The 18,265-nt window shown below is 49.7% G+C and overlaps 1 protein-coding gene across 5 annotated transcripts in view; it reads left to right on the plus strand.

Moving 5' to 3' along the window:
• Positions 1 to 18,265, plus strand: part of mast2 (microtubule associated serine/threonine kinase 2) — a 115,950-nt gene that overhangs the window by 15,076 nt on the left and 82,609 nt on the right. For 4 of the 5 annotated variants that reach the window (XM_083672120.1, XM_083672122.1, XM_083672119.1 and 1 more), the window contains exons 2-3: positions 6,113 to 6,257; positions 6,422 to 6,564. In XM_083672120.1, coding sequence (XP_083528246.1) covers positions 6,113 to 6,257; positions 6,422 to 6,564 — 288 coding nt within the window. Of the gene's footprint in view, positions 1 to 6,112; positions 6,258 to 6,421; positions 6,565 to 17,129; positions 17,180 to 18,265 lie in introns of those variants that run through there. The other variant, XM_083672123.1, reaches the window with a different exon arrangement.

The raw sequence follows: 18,265 nt of genomic DNA on the forward strand, positions 1-18,265 counted from the left end.
ACATCAGTGTGTGCACTGAACACTCTGTCCAAGCACTTGCTTAGTGAATGGACAGAGACTGCACCCTGCACAGCCCCACAGCCCAGGTTCAGTCCAGCAGCCACAGTCGGTCCCATACATAGTTGAGGCCAGCCAGCCTGGTCCCAGCCCAGCCCTGTCCCTGGCACAGGCCCAGGTTATGAGAGCATTGTCCTCCCTCCACCTCCCATAGTCAGCTCACAGGCATCCACTGCTTCTGCATTGAACCCTGGACACCTAGCCTAGCCTAGCTTCAGCCACAGCTCCATCCACTGCCTCTGCGCTGAACCCTGGACACCTAGCCTAGCCTAGCTTCAGCCACAGCTCCATCCACTGCCTCTGCGCTGAACCCTGGACACCTAGCCTAGCCTAGCCTCAGCCACAGCTCCATCCACTGCCTCTGCGCTGAACCCTGGACACCTAGCCTAGCCTCAGCCACAGCTCCATCCACTGCCTCTGCGCTGAACCCTGGACACCTAGCCTAGCCTCAACCACAGCTCCATCCACTGGGTTGCACTGAACCTGGACACCTAGCCTAGCCTAGCCAGGGCTCCTCACATCTGGAAGACATCAACACTGTTAACTGGTTTGATTAAGATCCACATTTTCACAGCAGCCACTTTCACACAAACTTACTGTACCTGACTGGAAACATACATGATTCATACATTATACTTGCACAGGCATGTATACTGTACACTTGTTAACACAGGCACAAATGTATATTGTTCTTTGAAGGGAGGCATAAAACACACACACACACACACACACACACACACACACACACACACACACACACACAGTGAAAGTGTGTCTCAAGTGGAGCTGTGGACCTGTAGAGTGAGGCAGTTTCCTCTGAGGCCCAGTGGAGTGCAGCTGTCAGGAAGGAGGGTGTCGTGGGGCGTCGGAGGTAAAGCAGGCCCACTCCCAGAGCGTCTCACGCCCGGGGGCCACAGGCCTGCACTCACTGTAACACTCCAGCTGCTCCCCACAGCTCCTCTCACCTCTCCCTCTAATCTCTCCCCACTGTCAGGCAAGAGAGCCTTCGAGGGCTGAAACAGGGGGGACCTGAAGAGAGGGGGCTTTATAGGAGAGAGTGCTGGGGTGGTCGTCTGTGTGTTCAGAGAGCCACGACTTTCTTCCTCCGTCAGGATGTTTATCATTCACACAGAGCTGAGGACTCCTGAGGTGCTTTTTTTTATGAATGGATCACCTGGGTACAAAGGTTTCCATCTTCGAACAAAAGCGGCATTGTGTGTCTGCAGCACTGGTGGATCATATGGTTTCTTAATCATCTGAAATGGTATCTCTCACACACACACACACACACACACACACACACACACACACACACACACACACACAAAAACACACCTCTTCCTGGTGATCTATGTGAAATCCCATCACCCCTCTCCTATGTTGCTCCTCCTTTAGAGCACGGCTGTGAACTTTGGACCGGCTCCAGAAACATAAGGTTGGTTCAGTAGCTCCCAGGCAGACCTGCACAGCTCAGCCGAGGAGGGAGGAGAAGGGGGGTGGGGGGGAGGGGGAGAGATGTAGGAGGGGGGAGACATTGATTTAACAAGGCACAGGCTGTACTTTCACTGTCTTACAGGTTGGGAGGTTTTCGTTACCAGGCTGTACCTGGAGCGGGGCCCATTTTAGCAGCGGCAGCAACATAATCAGTCAGACTAGACAAACCGATAGTGTAATCTAAAACACTGGGTTGTGCCATCAACACAGTCAGCTACAGCCTAGCCTCCGTCCCTCATCAGGCCCTCGCCGCAGCAGTGCTACAGTACTCCTGTGGACGTTTGGCGAACCTGGCTAGCTGCTGATTCATTCAACACCATTTAGCTGAAATGCTTACTTTTTTTTTTACAATGTGCATTTGGCCTCTCAATGCGTCATTGTCCCACAGTGTGATTTGGAGAGTGGTTGAGATCAGTGCTGTCCGGGCCAGAGGTGGTTCTGTGTTGGTTGTACGTGCCAATGCTGACGGAGGGAAATGTGGGATCAGTCCACGTCCCCTGCCTGTACAGTCTAGCATAGGCAGGTTTTGGTGTGTGTGTCTGTGTGTGTGTGTGTGTGTGAGCATCCACTGAGGCCTTACTCCCATAAGAGGTGGTAGGGTTCGGTTTGGAATGGGGGCGATGAGAGCTCCTTTGGGGGGGCCAATGGGGAGAGGGGGGGGTGTGGGCTTCCAGCCATGAACAACTGCTCAGGTTGGAACAACCCCACACCCTGCTGTTGACAGACGTGATGGATTGTAGATGTGCGCATTTCATTATTGGGGGGCCCGCTGTGGACGCATGGCACAAGATAAATGTTGCTCAAATAAATACCACAAAACAGACAGACCACTGGGAACGGATGCATAGGAGGAGAGGAGGAGGAGGAGGACACCCCATTAAGAAGGGCTGTTATTACATCCTCCCCTGTGTCAGTGATGGAACATGGGCGCTCCAGGCCATTTCACAGTCCTCCCCTGTCTTTGTGCTGGCCTTGCACTTTACATATGCATTATGAATGGTAATATATGGAGGGGACTGTCATGTGACAGGTCTCAACGGCACCACAGTTGATATCTACTGCAGCTGGGTTTGGGGCGGTGACAGAAAATGTTGCTCTCCCCCCCCCCCCCTGGCTTATGCTTCCCTCAGCACTAAAAGTATTTAACAAGGCTTGTATATACGGGTAATGAGCCAACTGTCTGAGCCTAAGTAGGTGTGATGGGACATTTGGTCTACGTTGACTGTAATGGAATGAGAATGGATGGCCATAGACTGGGAGAGGCTGATAAATCCTACGTCAGGTTTAATATTTATATTCTTAGGAGGAGCCCTCTGCTACGGTACGTCTAGGAGCTCCACAGGGAGTTCAACACATACCTTTGGCTTATTGCAGAGTCCTATAATCTCCCAGTGGTGAGTAATGCATCGTTAAGCGTATGTAAACCACATTGATGGATTTATTGCTCAAGTAAGCACAATGCAAGCCCAGCCATGTGCCGCTGCAGACGCCTGCTCCTGTCAGAGGTGGGGGACTTATTCCTTTTTGAGTGTTCCCATCACGGGGAGGCTGGTGGAGGTAGAAATCGGGAGGATGGGGGTCATTGTAATGCATGGAATGGAATGAGCTCACATTGCCTGTTCCCATTGTGGGCAGGGCATGTTTGTTGTTCTGAAGGCTGGTGAGGTTACGGTACATGATGTGCAGTGCCTTTGGAAACAGAACAAACCGACCACCTTGCATGCAAGTGTGTGATCAGCTGATGTCTTGTTTGTCTCGTATGGCAGTGAGTGATTCCTCCTTGTGAGACCAGGTCAGAGTGTGTGGAGGTGATAGTGGATTGTGGACTTATCAGTGGGTTTAGCTGTGACTTCTCTAGATATGGAGATGGGGGGGGGGGGGGGGGGGTTAATCTGTGGATTGAATTGCATGAGTCATCAATGTTGATGTTAACAACAGTGCTTAGGTGTGTGTGTGTGTGCCTGTGTAGACTATACATTTGCGTATCCTGTATGGTGTTTGTGTTAAGATTTGCCTATCCCTGTGATATTTATCTGGGCGCCAGAGAGAGAGCCGGGCTATCAGTCTGGCCAGGGTGCTGGCTGGCTGGCTGGCTCTGTGTGTCTGCATGTGGCTGTGTGGTGGCAACTGTGATCCATCACATCCCAGCCAGGGCTTAACAGTGTTGCTGGGGCTGCACTTACACCTCCTAACTCTCTCTGTCCCCCCCCCCCCCCCTCCATCTCCCTCCCCCACCCCCCCTCCCTCTCTCTCGCTCACTGTCTCTTGCAGTGCCACAGAAGAGTAATGTGGGCCGAGTGTAAGGAGCTTCAATAAGGGAGCGAGCTTAGAGCCTGGGCTTAGTAACATTAGCTAGTCTAAACTCTTCATAATGGTGTGCTCTTACACAGCCAGGGCCTTATGCAAGCTAAAGGACATCTGGTTGTTTGCAAACCAAGCCCCCTTGTTAAATGTTTTGTGTGACAGAATTTTATGACTGTTTTTCCTCAGTCCAGCCTACAAGTCTACATAAGTCTGCCACCTACCTGTGTGGGAGTGAACTGCAGCAGAGGCATTGGACATAGTCCATCAGCCACTCTCACCTCAACATATCTGTCACTGTCTTACCTGCTGTAGTTGCACTCCATATGCAACCTAGCCTGCTGTCACCTGCCTAGTGCCTAGCCTAGCCTGCTGTAAACCTGCCTAGTGCCTAGCCTAGCCTGCTCTTACCTGCCTAGTGCCTAGCCTGCTGTCACCTGCCTAGTACCTAGCCTAGCCTGCTGTTACCTGCCTAGTGCCTAGCCTGCTGTTACCTGCCTAGTGCCTAGCCTGCTGTTACCTGCCTAGTACCTAGCCTGCTGTTACCTGCCTAGTGCCTAGCCTAGCCGTTACCTGCCTAGTGCCTAGCCTGCTGTCACCTGCCTAGTGCCTAGCCTAGCCTGTTGTTTCCTGCCTAGTACCTAGCCTGCTGTTACCTGCCTAGTGCCTAGCCTAGCCTGCTGTTACCTGCCTAGTGCCTAGCCTGCTGTTACCTGCCTAGTGCCTAGCCTAGCCTGCTGTTACCTGCCTAGTACCTAGCCTAGCCTGTTGTTTCCTGCCTAGTACCTAGCCTGCTGTTACCTGCCTAGTGCCTAGCCTAGCCTGCTGTGACCTGCCTAGTGCCTAGCTTAGCCTCCTGTGGTTCACACCAGAGGAATGCACCATCAGTGATGATCACATCTATACAGGTAGACAGCAGGACTCAGCTTTCGGAGTAGATTGTTATTGAGGAATGCGGCGTTTCTGAACAGAGGTTTCCTTACCTGTGATTCTGCCCCAACATGCGCAAAGCAGTGTAGTGTGGAGCAGCTAAGCCTGTCCTATTGGCCTGTCCTATTGGCCTGTCCTATTGGCCTGTCCTATCGGCCTGTCCTATCGGCCTGTCCTATCGGCCTGTCCTATCGGCCTGTCCTATTGGCCTGGCCTTCACTAATGCAGAGTGTTTGTCGGCTCATGTGTTTAGACATACAGAATGTGGGTGTGTGACGTGTTGTTGTGTTTCTCTGTGTTTGAGTCAATGTTTGGACATTGTGTGTGTGTGTGTGTTGCTGTTTATCGTTGTGTTCCTCAGTGTTTGAGTGCGTGTTAGGGTTTGTTTGCTCCGCGGCCCCGCTGGTTTGATGCGGCTCTGTAGGTCTGACACGGGAAGACTCCAGATGTTTCTGGAACACTCCCACGTCAAGGGGCTTCATCTTGTGGCTCGGGAGAGGAAGTGACCTCAGCAGCCATGCCAGGTTTCCACGGTGACGGATGTTTCCATGCTCTTTTAGAAGGAAAACAAAAAAGGGCCTGACTCACAGAGCTGGCTGTACATCCAGCGTGTGTGTGTGTGTGTGTCTCTGGTGATGCTCTTTGGAGTGGTCTCTATAGACAGTATCTCACTTTCCACCCATTACCACTGAATCAAGGTCAGCTGCTCTTTATTCTAGCCCTAATGTTAACCACTATGAGCTAATCTACAAAACTGTCCCTGGGCCAGTTCCTAGTCAAACCTGTTCCATCAGGATTGGCTGACTGGGCCTGTGTGGGGGCCTGTGTGGGGGCCTGTGTGGGGGCCTGTGTGGGGGCCTGTGTAGGTGCCTGCTGCTGTGTCCATCAGCAGTGAAGCAAAACTGTATGTGTGTGTGTGTGTGTGCGTGCGTGTGCGTGTGGCTGTGCTGTAAGCCCCTGTTTGATCATGCCTTTATGGGACCTGTGTAGCCATGAGATTAGCAGGGGGTCCGGTGTCTGTGTGCAGTTTGCACAGTGTTTTATGGCTTTACTTTGGCCCAGCGCCCACACACAGATGGGCCCTACAGTACACTAGGGTTGGCTGTGCTTTCACTGTCCTGCCCTGTCCTGCCTTGCCCTGCCCTGCCCTGCCCTGCCCTGCCCTGCCCTGCCCTGCCCTGCCCTGCCCTGCCCTGCCCTGCCCTTTAGGGATCCACATAGGTTTATGTCATGGGATTTATTTTCTGGCCTTAACCCATTTATGTTTAACAGGCCTCTCTTTTGTTCTCTCTCTCTCTCTCTCTCTCTCTGTCCCTGTCCCTCTCTTTAGAAGGAGTTTGCAGCGCCCCCTCCCCTGCTGTTCCGGAAGCTGAGTAACCCTGACCTGTCCCCAGCCGCCAACAAGACCAAACTGCACCGACAGCTCAGCCAGGATGAGAGCCTCAGCCGCCGCCGTAGCAGTATGGCCATGACTGGTGAGAGACACGCACACACACACACACACACACACACACACATAAACATGCATAGACACAGACACTTTGATATTCTTTGGCTCAGTCTCTCAGATCTCAGGATATTGTTTGGGTTGTAGTTGACCCAGTTTGTGGTCCCCCCCCCCCCCCCCACCCCACCCCAGGTAAGCAGCTCCTGCCGCTGTCCAGCAGCCATCATGGTGGGGTGAGTCAGCTGGCCTGGCAGCCTCCCGGGGAGCCCAACAACCTGGTCCGCATGAGGAACCAGTCCCTGGGCCAGTCTGCACCATCACTCACCGCAGGACTGGTGAGTACAGCACTGTACATACACACAGTCTCCGACCCACACTCACACACACTGTGGCCAGTCTCTGCAGTGACACCGATGATAACTCAGGCTCTGGATCCACCAGTCAGGTGTCTGCTGCCCTGACGCACTCAGCATCAGCATCAGCATCCACTGTCTGCTCACACAGGCAGGAAACTTGTGCGTGCGTGAGTGCGTGCGTGCGTGCGTGCGTCAAGCAGACCTAAAGGCTAGTAGACTCACTGAGAGTTGAAACCCTGACGTCATTTTGAGCTGTGTGTGTGATTGCGCTTGTGTCATCGCCACATTGTTTTCCTACACAAGGGCGACACCTGCTGGATGTGGATGAAACCGTAGGTCTGGGTACTATCACGGTGCAGACTATTACCTATTACTGATCGCTCTTTACACTTTACCGGGGTCTTTACCGTGATGGGTTCCTCGTCAAATGAACAGTTATGTGACAGGGTGTAAAGTAAAGGTAACTAGACAGAAGAAGGAGTGCTGATGGAGTGCTGTCTAAGAGAGTCGTCTCAGGCGTGGTCAAAGCCACCAGTAGATGGCAGCATTGCTGCATCTGTACAGTTCAGTAACGGCACGGTGGTGGTGAAGAGCGCTGTACGTTAGCTGAGACCCCACCATCCAGAGCATAACCCACAGTCTGTACACCACAAGAACACAGGGCTAACAAGCTTTTCCTCAACGAGGTAATTATGTGAAATATAATGTGAAGACCGACACCGATGCAAAACATTGAGTTGTTTTCAAACTCTAAGCAATGATCAGATATGGGTTTCAGAACAATGTATTGGCTGTATGGTCTCCTCTGTCTTTTCCTCTGGATGTTGTGTTGGCACGTCTTGCTGAATGAAGGTTTATCAGGTTTGTGTACAGCTTTATTTTGGTCCGTCAGAATGACATTATAAAAGGCCTGCTGACAATCATATCAAAACATTTCTAACGTTGACTTTTTGAAAGTATCCAGTAGTGCGTAATTTAGCCAACAGGAAATTGTGCATGCAATCCAAAACGGAAAATGTGACCTGCCGAGTTATTTTAGCTGTGCAAATAATCACAGTTTATTATATTTCTCATGGAGAAGTTTATTAAAGTTTTCCTCTACTTCACAACCCCCCCCCCTCCCCATTCCCCACTCCTTGATTTTTTCCTTGACATATTTAGGCTTTTTTTTTTTTTTTTTTTTTTTCTCTCCTTAAACCAACTGCATGTGTATCAGTCTGGAGGCTGAGATGACAGTTTACCACAATTACTTTTCCTCATCTACGCTCTCTGTCATCCTAGCTGTCTGCCATGCCTCAGGGTACTCCTGGCTGCAGGGATGCCGCACGCGTAAACCGTTATACCAAGAGGACACCCTCGTGGTATGAGGGCTACATCTGGGCTTTAGAAGACGCTGGCAGAGCTACCTCATACCTACCCAAGAGCGTGATTACCGACCACCACCGCTACGTCTACTTCATGTCAGTTTCTGACAGCTTCATAGTGGCCGTCGGGCATCGTGTTGACATCTTACCATCTGCAGGCTTATGAGTTGGTCCCCTGCCATGTTGGGCTGGTGTAACGTGACTGTTTGATGTCGTATCATGACACACGTGGTTATGCATGCTATGTGAACATCATGCCTGGTGTGTGTGTGTCCCGGGAGGCCCTCTGGTCAGACACTCATACAGGAGGACACCTGATGGTGGGGGGGGGGGGGGTAGGAAGAGGAAGAGGAGCTACTGGAGCCTGTCTGCAGGGAAGCAGCCCTGCATGGCCAGATGGTGTTTACCTCCCAGCTAATGGTGTAGGGCCTAGATAAGAGAGAGAGTGTGTGTGTGTGTGTGCGCATGCGCATGCGTGTGCACGTGTGTGTTTTCATAACGTATTCCTGGAAATCACCTCGTAACCCATCTAAGTGCCTGGTGCCCAGGCACTGGTGCGTTCTATTTAAAAAAAAAAAAAAAAAAAAGTTTTATTTAACCTTTATTGAAGCAGGGAGTCACATTGAGACCAAGGTCTCTTTCACAAGGGAGCCCTGCATCGTGCCCGATTTACAGTTATACAACATACAAAATTACATTCATAACATTATAAAACACAATCAAGAAAAACTTGTTCAACAAAGAGGTCCTCAATCAATATTTTAAGAGTATGCCTGAGAATAGCACCTGGACAGGAAGGCTCGCCATACTGTTGGAATACAAATAATCCTCATTATCCTCTACCTTTCTATTTCCATTGCGGCCTTCATCTGACGATGGCCTCAAGTGACTATTGATGCTCAGTTTGCTTTAGGTTTGAGTGCAGCTTTGAAAGCCATGTGTGGGTTTGATGAGAGAGAGAGAGAGCATTAACATAAAGTGACATTTGCATACCATTCACATTTGTGTAAAAATACAGAGAAGATATGAAAGACTTTGTAGCCTGAATAAACACTGAGAGGCCTGCTGTTGTTCCATCCTGGCTGTTATTCCTACAGCTTCACCATGAAAACACACCTGAAGTGGTCAGAGATGAGCAGTTCATCAGAAAGGCGCCTGCCTTGTTGTCAGCTGTTTACTGCACATTACCATTTCCTTTTTACTTGCAGATTTTAAGAACCCTGCGTCCGCTATCATTTGCCAAGACATGGAAAGGTCGAGTGTGTTAAAACATGGAGGGTGTTTTCCTTTCTCTGTGTGTGTGTGTGTGTGTTTATGCTTTTATCTATAGAGCAGCGTTCTGCTTCAAAGCATAAGTGGAGAGGGCGTTCACTTTTTACTGGCCTCAGCTGCTAGGTTTGTTTCTGTATCATTTAAGGTACAATAAAACAGTGTGGCTAAGTGCAGGTAGTCATGGTGTTAACTGTGTCAACTGTGATAATGTAATTGTAAGTCATGTTTTATTAAAGAAGTCCAAATGTTATAGAGAAGTTGAGACCGTAGGCCTCCGTCAAGAAGAACAACTTTTTAATTTTTTTTAATTTTATTTTTTTATTATAAAACTTTTTATTATAAAACAGCGACCTCGTTCAGGGGCTCATGAAAATCTTAACCGGAATGAGCTGACTAGGCTGTGTGTGAAATATGCATGAGCACAGTATGAATAATTACTAAACGACGTGTCTCAGAGTGACAGAGATAAAATGGCTGACATCATTCAGACGTGTCTGAGTCACGAATCGTCTGTTCCCTCCACCAGGCCAGGCTCATGGAGGAGGACACGGGGCCTGCACCTTTGACTGAGCCCCATTCAATCAAAGCTGGTGACCATTTCAAAAGTGTTTTTCTCTGAAACCCGAAAAAAAAAACCTGATTACTGGTTTGATTGAATATGTCCCTTACTGGGTCTGCTGCTGTGCCTCTCTTTGTTGAGGTGTTACTGGGAAACAGTATCCCATATGTCTTCTCTGGGACTGTGGCCAGAACCCTCTTGGTTCACATGTGAGTGACGTGACGTGCATTTGTCAGATGAATACTGGTCCGTGCTGTTTCTCCGCCAACGTCAGTGCAGCAGCACCACAACGCCGAGGTTTGCCGAAGGGGAATGATGACTCACGCTCCCCATTCAAGATTGCCCGAAGTGAGATGGAAAAGGGGAAAAAATAAATAAAAAAAGACAGCTCTCCTCCTTCTTTGCATCTCTTTTCCCTGGTTCTGCCTCTCTCTCTCTCTCTCGCTTGTATTTTCTGCTTGTCATATTCATAATTCATATGCAAAAGAGGACACTGTGTACCTGGCTGCCGTCACCTGGTGGGACTTGGAGGTTCTGAAGATAGCTGCAGCTCAGCCCAGATACCATACAGGGCTGTGGCGCCGGTGTTTGGGTGTGTTGGGATCTCTGTGTCATGATTGGGCCTGCATACAGAGCTAGCGGGAGGAGAGATGAGGGCTGGTGAAGGGGCTGGAGCTGGGGCCTTGGCATGTCATCGCAGAGACCATGTCCTTCATTGCTGTGTCCCGGCTAGCTGCAGCAAATCCTCTTATGTAAAAGGAGCAGCCCAACTGCAGGCAAGGGGAGAGAGAGGCTCGAAGCAGAGGCCCTGCATGACAGGACTGCATACTTTGTCTCTCTGCCTGGAATCTCTCCAGTCACAGTGGGATAACAATCTGATAGGCCTTTGATTGTGAAACGATGGCAAGAAAATCACATTTCACATTCCCTAGATGGATATGATGGATGGTTCAGGGACGTAGTGGTCGTTTTTTTTTTATGTCTCCCATTCTGTTAATGCATTTAAATAAATTGCGGTTTTGACATTGTAGTAATTGGCTACTAAATGCTTTGTTATACGGCCTCTCTTCTTCCCTGAGGGAGACAGGCGGAGGGAGGAATGTCAGTCAGGAAGAATGCAGACAGTGGAGCGGAGCCTATCGGAGTGTTGTTCCTACATGTGCAAGTCATCAACCATAACAAACTGTGCCTGGTTCTCTGCCATCTTAACAACGTTCAGCACGCCGACTTCACAGCCAACTCCTTTTCTCTGAGAGCTCCCTGAGATCATCCAGCCTCTCCAACCAGTTCATGCTTCTAGCATCATTCTCTACACGTCACATGCTCGAGCCAGACTGCCAAAAAGGTCTTTGTCTGGGCTTACACTGTAACTGCACACGCGCGTGGATCATCAATGAGACATACACACACACATTAACACACACATTAACACACACACACACATGTCCTCCTCAATACAAGCCATTATTGGTCCTCTGATAACGGAGCTCTTCACTCCCACACTGTTGGTTCCAGTGGATTCACATTCAGCCGGGCCTGGTGTTAGTGGAATCCACAGCGCTCCGGTTCTCATACTTAGCGTTGCTTTGTGAAGTGGACCTGGCACACTCTCTGGCGTCGTCCCTGCAGTGGCCCCTGGAGTAGTTGCTCACGGCCACAGTGTGTGAAAGTCCCCTCCGACCTTCACACAGAGATTAAGGTTATGCTTTGCATAATGTATAAGCTGTGATGTGGGGGGGGGGGTTGGGGGGACTGTTGGGTCTGGACTATTATTGTACCATTCCCAAGAATTGCTCAGAGACTATCCTTATCACCGAGACATTCCAGTCATTCCCTGGGTATTTAATCCCTGGCCATCGCATACTTTCAAAGTTACTTGAAGTCCCACAGAAAGACAGACAGTATTGCGGTGTAGAGATATTCCCTCTGAGTTTTAGAATGACAGTCCCGATTCATAGCACGTCTCTCGTTGGCGAGGAGAGTTTTGGAATTAAATACTGTAGTGGAAGTCTCCACAGTATCGTCAGTTGGAGATGGTCAGGTCAGGTGACAGGTGATTTGAAATGATTTTCAGCGTTTTGATTGTGTTTGCCTGGTGCAAGTGAACCAATTCCGTCGTCCCAGAAATACTAACCCTGCACACCTGACACTCCAGGCAGGCTCAAACAAACACTCAAAGTATTTGAACGGATTTCCAAAACTTTTCGACCCAGGTCTGGTGTCGTCTAGGGGACCGCAGTGTTCTCGTTTGTCAGCGACAGGAGGTGATGGAGGTCACAGTGCAAGGCATGGAGCTGGGAATAGCCATCGCCATCTGATGGTTTACTGAGAGGATTCCATCTGTCAGCTTTGCAGAACACAGCAAGTGAGGCTGAGATAAGAGCCAATGGAAACAGTGAATGGGTTTGGGTTGTGGATGATATGACTTCCATTAGCACAACACTTAAAGGAGCAGGGCGAAAGTTTGTCACCTCTGGCCATCGCGGCGATAATAATAATAACAATAATATAACCTCACGAAATGGACTTGCAGCAGTTGTGTTTCTGCATCCTTGCACGATTTGAAGAGGCAGCCACCAGAGACAGAAAGGTGAAGATTGATCAGTCCACTCCCCAAGACCTGGTAGTAACAACATGTTTATATGCAAACCAAGTGTTGGGTAAGACACTCCATTTTAGTCCGGACCAAAACAACGTTCGTAAATGACACATTTCTTTCAAAGGATCTCACTCCCTGATCGCTACTGATTAAACATATTCATTACAACCTTTAGGAAGCTTTTAGAAAGCTTGAATGTTTACATACGGGACCTTTAAGCCAAATCTTTCCTGTATACTGTTGCTTTAGTGTCTTCAGGTTGATTTGTTTGGCTGTGGATTCTGAAGTGTCTCATCTCCATCTTTTCCCCTCTCCTCTGAGAGAGCAGCCAGCAGACGGAGGGGCAGGGAGGGCATCCTCACCACTTTACTCTCTTTCAAACTGATCTGTTCTGTTCTCCCCTCTCCCCTCCTTCTGTCTCCCCAGTGTGAGTTTGTTATTAAAGCCAGGATAAATATATTCATTCTGTCCATCACCTCTCCCCCCGCTGCATATTTTCCATTTCATTACAGAGGTTCCAGTCTAGTCTCTGAGTGACCGTCTCCTGAGGTAATCTTACTGCTGCAAATCAAAAGCAACCCACAGGTGTGACGGCCCTAACCCCTAAACCACAGGTGTGATGGCCCTAACCCACAGGTGTGACGGCCCTAACCCTAGCCCACAGGTGTGACAGCCCTAACCCACAGGTGTGACGGCCCTAACCCTAGCCCACAGGTGTGACGGCCCTAACCCTAGCCCACAGGTGTGACGGCCCTAACCCTAGCCCACAGGTGTGACGGCCCTAACCCTAGCCCACAGGTGTGACGGCCCTAACCCTAACCCACAGGTGTGACGGCCCTAACCCTAACCCACAGGTGTGACGGCCCTAACCCTAACCCACAGGTGTGGTGGCCCTCACCCAGCAGAGAGAACTTCCTTTCAACCTCACTCACACAAAACAACACCCCTACCCAACTAGTTTGTACTTCAGACAGAGTGTGTGTGTCTGTATGTGTGTGTCATTACCATCCAAGCTCCTTATTTATATTCCCTCAGCGTTTCCTGTCGCCTCTGTCCTGATCTTCTGAATCTGCTTCTCCTCTCTCCTCATTTGTCATGACGTCGACCTTTAGAAATTCGCAGGGTGGCAGGACTCAAACTCTAATTGGGTGAAATGCGAGTGCGTTCTGTGAGCCGAGGCCTTGGGCAGCGGGTCAGCCATTACTGCTGCCGTAATTACCAGCAGGTTCTGCATACCCCACTCTCTCTCTCTCTCTCTTCCCCTTTTCCCCTCATCCTCCAACACCATTCACTTAACAGAGTGGCTTTTACCCAGGCGGGCTCTCACTAACCGAATAAGGCCTCAGCTTCCCAGCCAACCAAGAAGAAGTAGAGAGGCAGAGGGAGGGAGACTCGAGTGAGATTCATTTCCACTGCTTACTGAAATATAAGCCAATTTAATTCCATTGCTAAAGGTTTGGAACTAATGAAAGAGTTCATCTAGTTTACCTCTTCTTCCACTCGCTGTTTGTCTATGTTTAGTTAATTACCTGGCTCTCTGTGACAGTGATCATCCTCCCCCGCTCCCCCACCTCCCCCCCACCTCCCCTCCCGCACACTGAAATCCTGCTTCACTGGGTCCAGATAGCAATTAAGATGGGGATGAAAAATTAAAGGCGTCTGCTTGAGATCAGTGCACATTTGGAGCACGGAGACTCAAAACAAAGCGGAACATTATGCATGGCTCCAGGCAACTCATTTTTCTGAAATAATTGGCTGATGTGGGCTGTGTTGTGTTTCTTCCTACTCCTTCCTCTCTCCCACAAGGAAATTACGCAGGCAGGGATGAAAACTTCAATGGAAATCTGCACTTTCTCCTCCAGGAAACTCATTCCACTTGTTTCCGCTTTTTGCCTTTTGAAGACGGCACACGTGTGTGTGTGTGTGTGTGTGTGTGTGTGTGTGTGTGTGTGTGTATGTATGTCTGTGTATGTCTGTGTGTATGTCTATGTGTATGTAATGAAAACTAGTGATGTTGGCATTGATTACATGTGGAACGACAAGCCTGAGATCGATAGCCCTCAGTAGATTAGCATTACTGCACTGTGGCAATCTGTAGCTGTGATGATAGCCAGTAGGTACCTTCAAGTCTCTCACTCTTTCACACTCTCTCTCTCTCTCTCTCCCTCTCTCACACATTCACTCTCTCTCTCTCACTCACTCACTCACACTCTCTCTCTCTCTCTTACTCTCTCACTCACTCACTCACACTCTCTCTCTCTCTTACTCTCTTTCCATTCTCTCACCATGACAACACCATCTCTGTATTATTTCCTGACACCCACCTCTAGCAGAAAACACTAACAAAGAGGCTCATTCATGCCAAAATCACCTCCCCCTAGTGTTCCATAGCTGGCTGACATATTTGATAGAAACCTATTGAATAGTGCTCAGGTTAGGCATTGTCTATTTCCAGCACTGACCCACATACATACGTAGAATTAGATTCAGATTAGATCTCTGTAGAAAAGTGACATCCTTTTTTCTTCCCACCTTCTCTGGAAACCTTTCTCTTCAGCTCTCTCTCTCTCCTCCTCCCCCCTCCCTCTTGCTGTGGTCCATGATGTTTTCACCTGTGGATTTTTTCCCCGAACAAGGCCACCTGAAGTGGTGTGTGTGTGTGTGTGTGTGTGTGTGTGTGTGTGTGTGTGTGTGTGTGTGTGTGTGTGTGTGTGTGTGTGTGTGTGTGTGCACGGGCATGGCAGGTTCACACAGTGTGCATCAGTCACACCCAACCATCTTTGGTAGGGAGTCCAGTCCTCAGTATTCATATTGACGTGGAAGATGCCAAGGATTCAAGGAGCCCTCCCGCTTCTAGTTGGCATCTTAAGAAGGGCATGTTATGCTATGAAAGGCCCTTGATTTAGATGGCATAACTCGAGAGTAAACATCTCTTTGGTACCACAACACCCCAGTGGAAAATAGGATTCTATCCAGATTAAATGGTTATCAACTGGAATCCTTAGGCTTTCTATTGAAGACTCGAAGGCAGGCGATTGCAATTGCAATTTACACTTTATAACTGTTTTGATATTCAAGCCAGTTAGTCTGTTAGCCACATACTCCAGTTTGAGAGGGTAATGGTACTGTGCTATGCTAAATTAGCTACAGTAAAGCTAGCCGCCATGTGCTCCACCAGCAGAACTCTGCCTTTGTCCTTGTCTCTCTGTGACTGAAGCCAGTGGAGGTGGAAACCGGAGGACGGGCTCATTCTAATGCATGGAATGAGGAATGATATCTGTTTGGTAGCATTCCTCATTCCATTTCATGCACTACAATGAGACAATCCTCCGATTTCTATCTCCACCCAGCCTCCACTGACTGAAGCTGAGTGAATCACGTCTGTGCTGGGGATAGAGAGCGTGTCTAATTGCTTGTTCTGGTGGCCTTGGGGGAAGGACTCTTTGTGCCACAGTGGCCCAGTCACTGCGTGGCTCACCTGCTGATATTGCATGGGCCTCCAGCATCTCAGCGTGTGTGTGTGTGTGTGTGTGTGTGCGTGCTTTTAGTCTGGCTCAGTGTGAGGGCTGAAGGTAGATCCTGCAGGTGAAGACCGATGGCCAGGACAGTGGGCACACACATGGCTGGCACAGCTGTACCCGTGCCCCAGGCTTCAGGGCCTGTCCCTCCCCGTCTGCTAGGCCACTGCTGGGAGCTAATGAATGAATTAACTCCCGAATGAGCCTCTGTTGTACTCTCAGCCTTGAAGGTGATCAGAGAAAGACATTAAGGAGTCAAGGAGAAGAAAAGGAAAGTCATTCTTCAGGGCATGCTGTGACAGCTCAGACGGTTCCATTAACTTTTAACATCAATCTTTTGATTGTGTTAAACCTAAGGGACTCCACCACTGGTTTTCTTCCAGTCCTCACCTGTGAATGACTGTTGTGTGGATGGTTTGAAATGAGAGGAGGAGGGGGAGAGAAGGAGGGGTGAGAGCAGGGAGGTGGTGAGGGTCCATGCTTGTACAGTGGGTGTCTGTGTAGGTGGGGAAGGGGGTAGGGCCTTAACGAGCTGTGGGGCTGACTTCATACCAGTTACTTGAGAAAAAGGTCTAGTGACTGATGACCTGATCACATGCACTCTCTTTCTAACAGGCAGGCACACACACACACACACACACACACACACACACACACACACACACACACACTCTCTCTCTCTTCCCCCCCTTAACCATATCATCCATCACCCGTGCCGGAGTTGGTCTGCCTCCTCTCAATCTCACTTCAATCAGCGAGGCCGCCACTGTTGACGCGGGGTCAAGACGCCAATCCTGGATTCCATTCCGCCCGTTGCCTAGGAGTGTGCTGAGATCATATCTGTCGCTCCACCTAGCACTCGCACGGACAAAAGACACACCCGTGTCGCCTTGGCAACCGTCAAGAGTGTTTTGTTATGAATGTCACTTGTCTCTCTGTGAACTGATTCACTTTGAACTTTTTTCTCTTTTCTTTTTTTCTGTTTTACCTATTTTCCCGTCTCTCTCCCCGGCACCGCCGCTGCCTGCGTCAGCTCCAGTCGATAGAAGGATCCGTCTTTGTTGTTCTCTCTCTCTCTCTCTGGCTGTTTGAGGAGCTTGGCGTGTTTTAAAACGCCAAACAACAAATGTTACCCTGAGCCCTGTCGAGAGCGTTGGGCAGCTTCTCCGTCTCCCCTCCCTATTGGGTATCTGCTCTGTGCAGGGGAGGCTGGTGGAGGTAGAAATCGGAATGCATGGACGGAATGAGGAATAGAGTGTATCCACAGTATATATACACTAGAGTAAGTACACAGACCTGGGAGTCTCAGCAAATCACCAGCTGCTGTTCCCTGTTGTCATTCTTTATGACTGTGTTTGTGTGCGCCCTCAAAGCTGGCAGCGCCACTGTTCCTCGCTTGCATATGACTTTGTTTTTGCCTTTTATATGAGAAATGTGTTTGTGTCCAAATTGCCGTGGCTTAAATTCAATATGTGGTGAAGTAAGGCAGGGTGGTGGGGGCTCTTGCGTCTCCCTCTGTTCTAAATAATTAGTTTTGGATCCAGAGCTAGTGGAGGACGGCTCTGCTGTGGTCTCAGACTGTCACTCTGTCTCTCCCCCCCCCCCTCTCTCTCTCTCTCCTCACCCCCCCCTCTGCTCCTCCCTCACCACCCCCACACCCCAGCCACCTCCCCACCAACCCCCCCCCCCCACCTTGGTTTAATTCTGCTGGTTTGGGTCGGACACACAAATCAGGCTCTTCAATTCAGACTGAGGTTAGACAGCCGGGAGCAGTTAGTGGTTTTATTTATGGGACTCTTAATACCCTCCTCCCCGTCCTCCTCCCCCTCTTCCTCTGTCGTCCTGCTCTGCCTGTCTTTGATAACAGGCGTTAGGAGCCCTGGGTTGTCATTGATTGACAGGGTGATTGATTGCATGCAGGGATTGATGAAGTCGAGTGAGAGGAGCTCCGGATAGACTTAATGTGTCCGTCTTTAATTAAGGGCCCCTATTGCCTCTGCCTGCCTGCCTGCCTGCCTGTCTGTCTGTCCGTCTGTTTATCTGTCATCCGTGCGACTGAGCCCAGCACTGGAAAAAAAAAAGTATGTCAGTCTTCACACCCTTGAACCCCGGTTAATAGTATTTTGAAGGCAGTGTGATATTTTCTCATTTGCACGTAAAGAGATGTGTGGGGCCGGGTTGTCTCTCCTCCCTGCTGGTGTGGTGTGATGTTGGGTTGGTGGTGTGGGGGGGGGGGGGGGGCTGATGTGGCGTGGCTGGTTGTCACGCAGCGGTTTTCTCCCCTCTCACAGAGCGAGTAGAGGAGTCTGATTTCCTGTGAAATCTCACTGTAGCTGTCACCGTCTGTTCTGTTGAGATTAGAGCATGT

This window comes from Argentina silus (assembly GCF_951799395.1).
Source record: "Argentina silus genome assembly, chromosome: 6".
NCBI classification, from domain to species: Eukaryota; Metazoa; Chordata; class Actinopteri; order Argentiniformes; family Argentinidae; genus Argentina; species Argentina silus.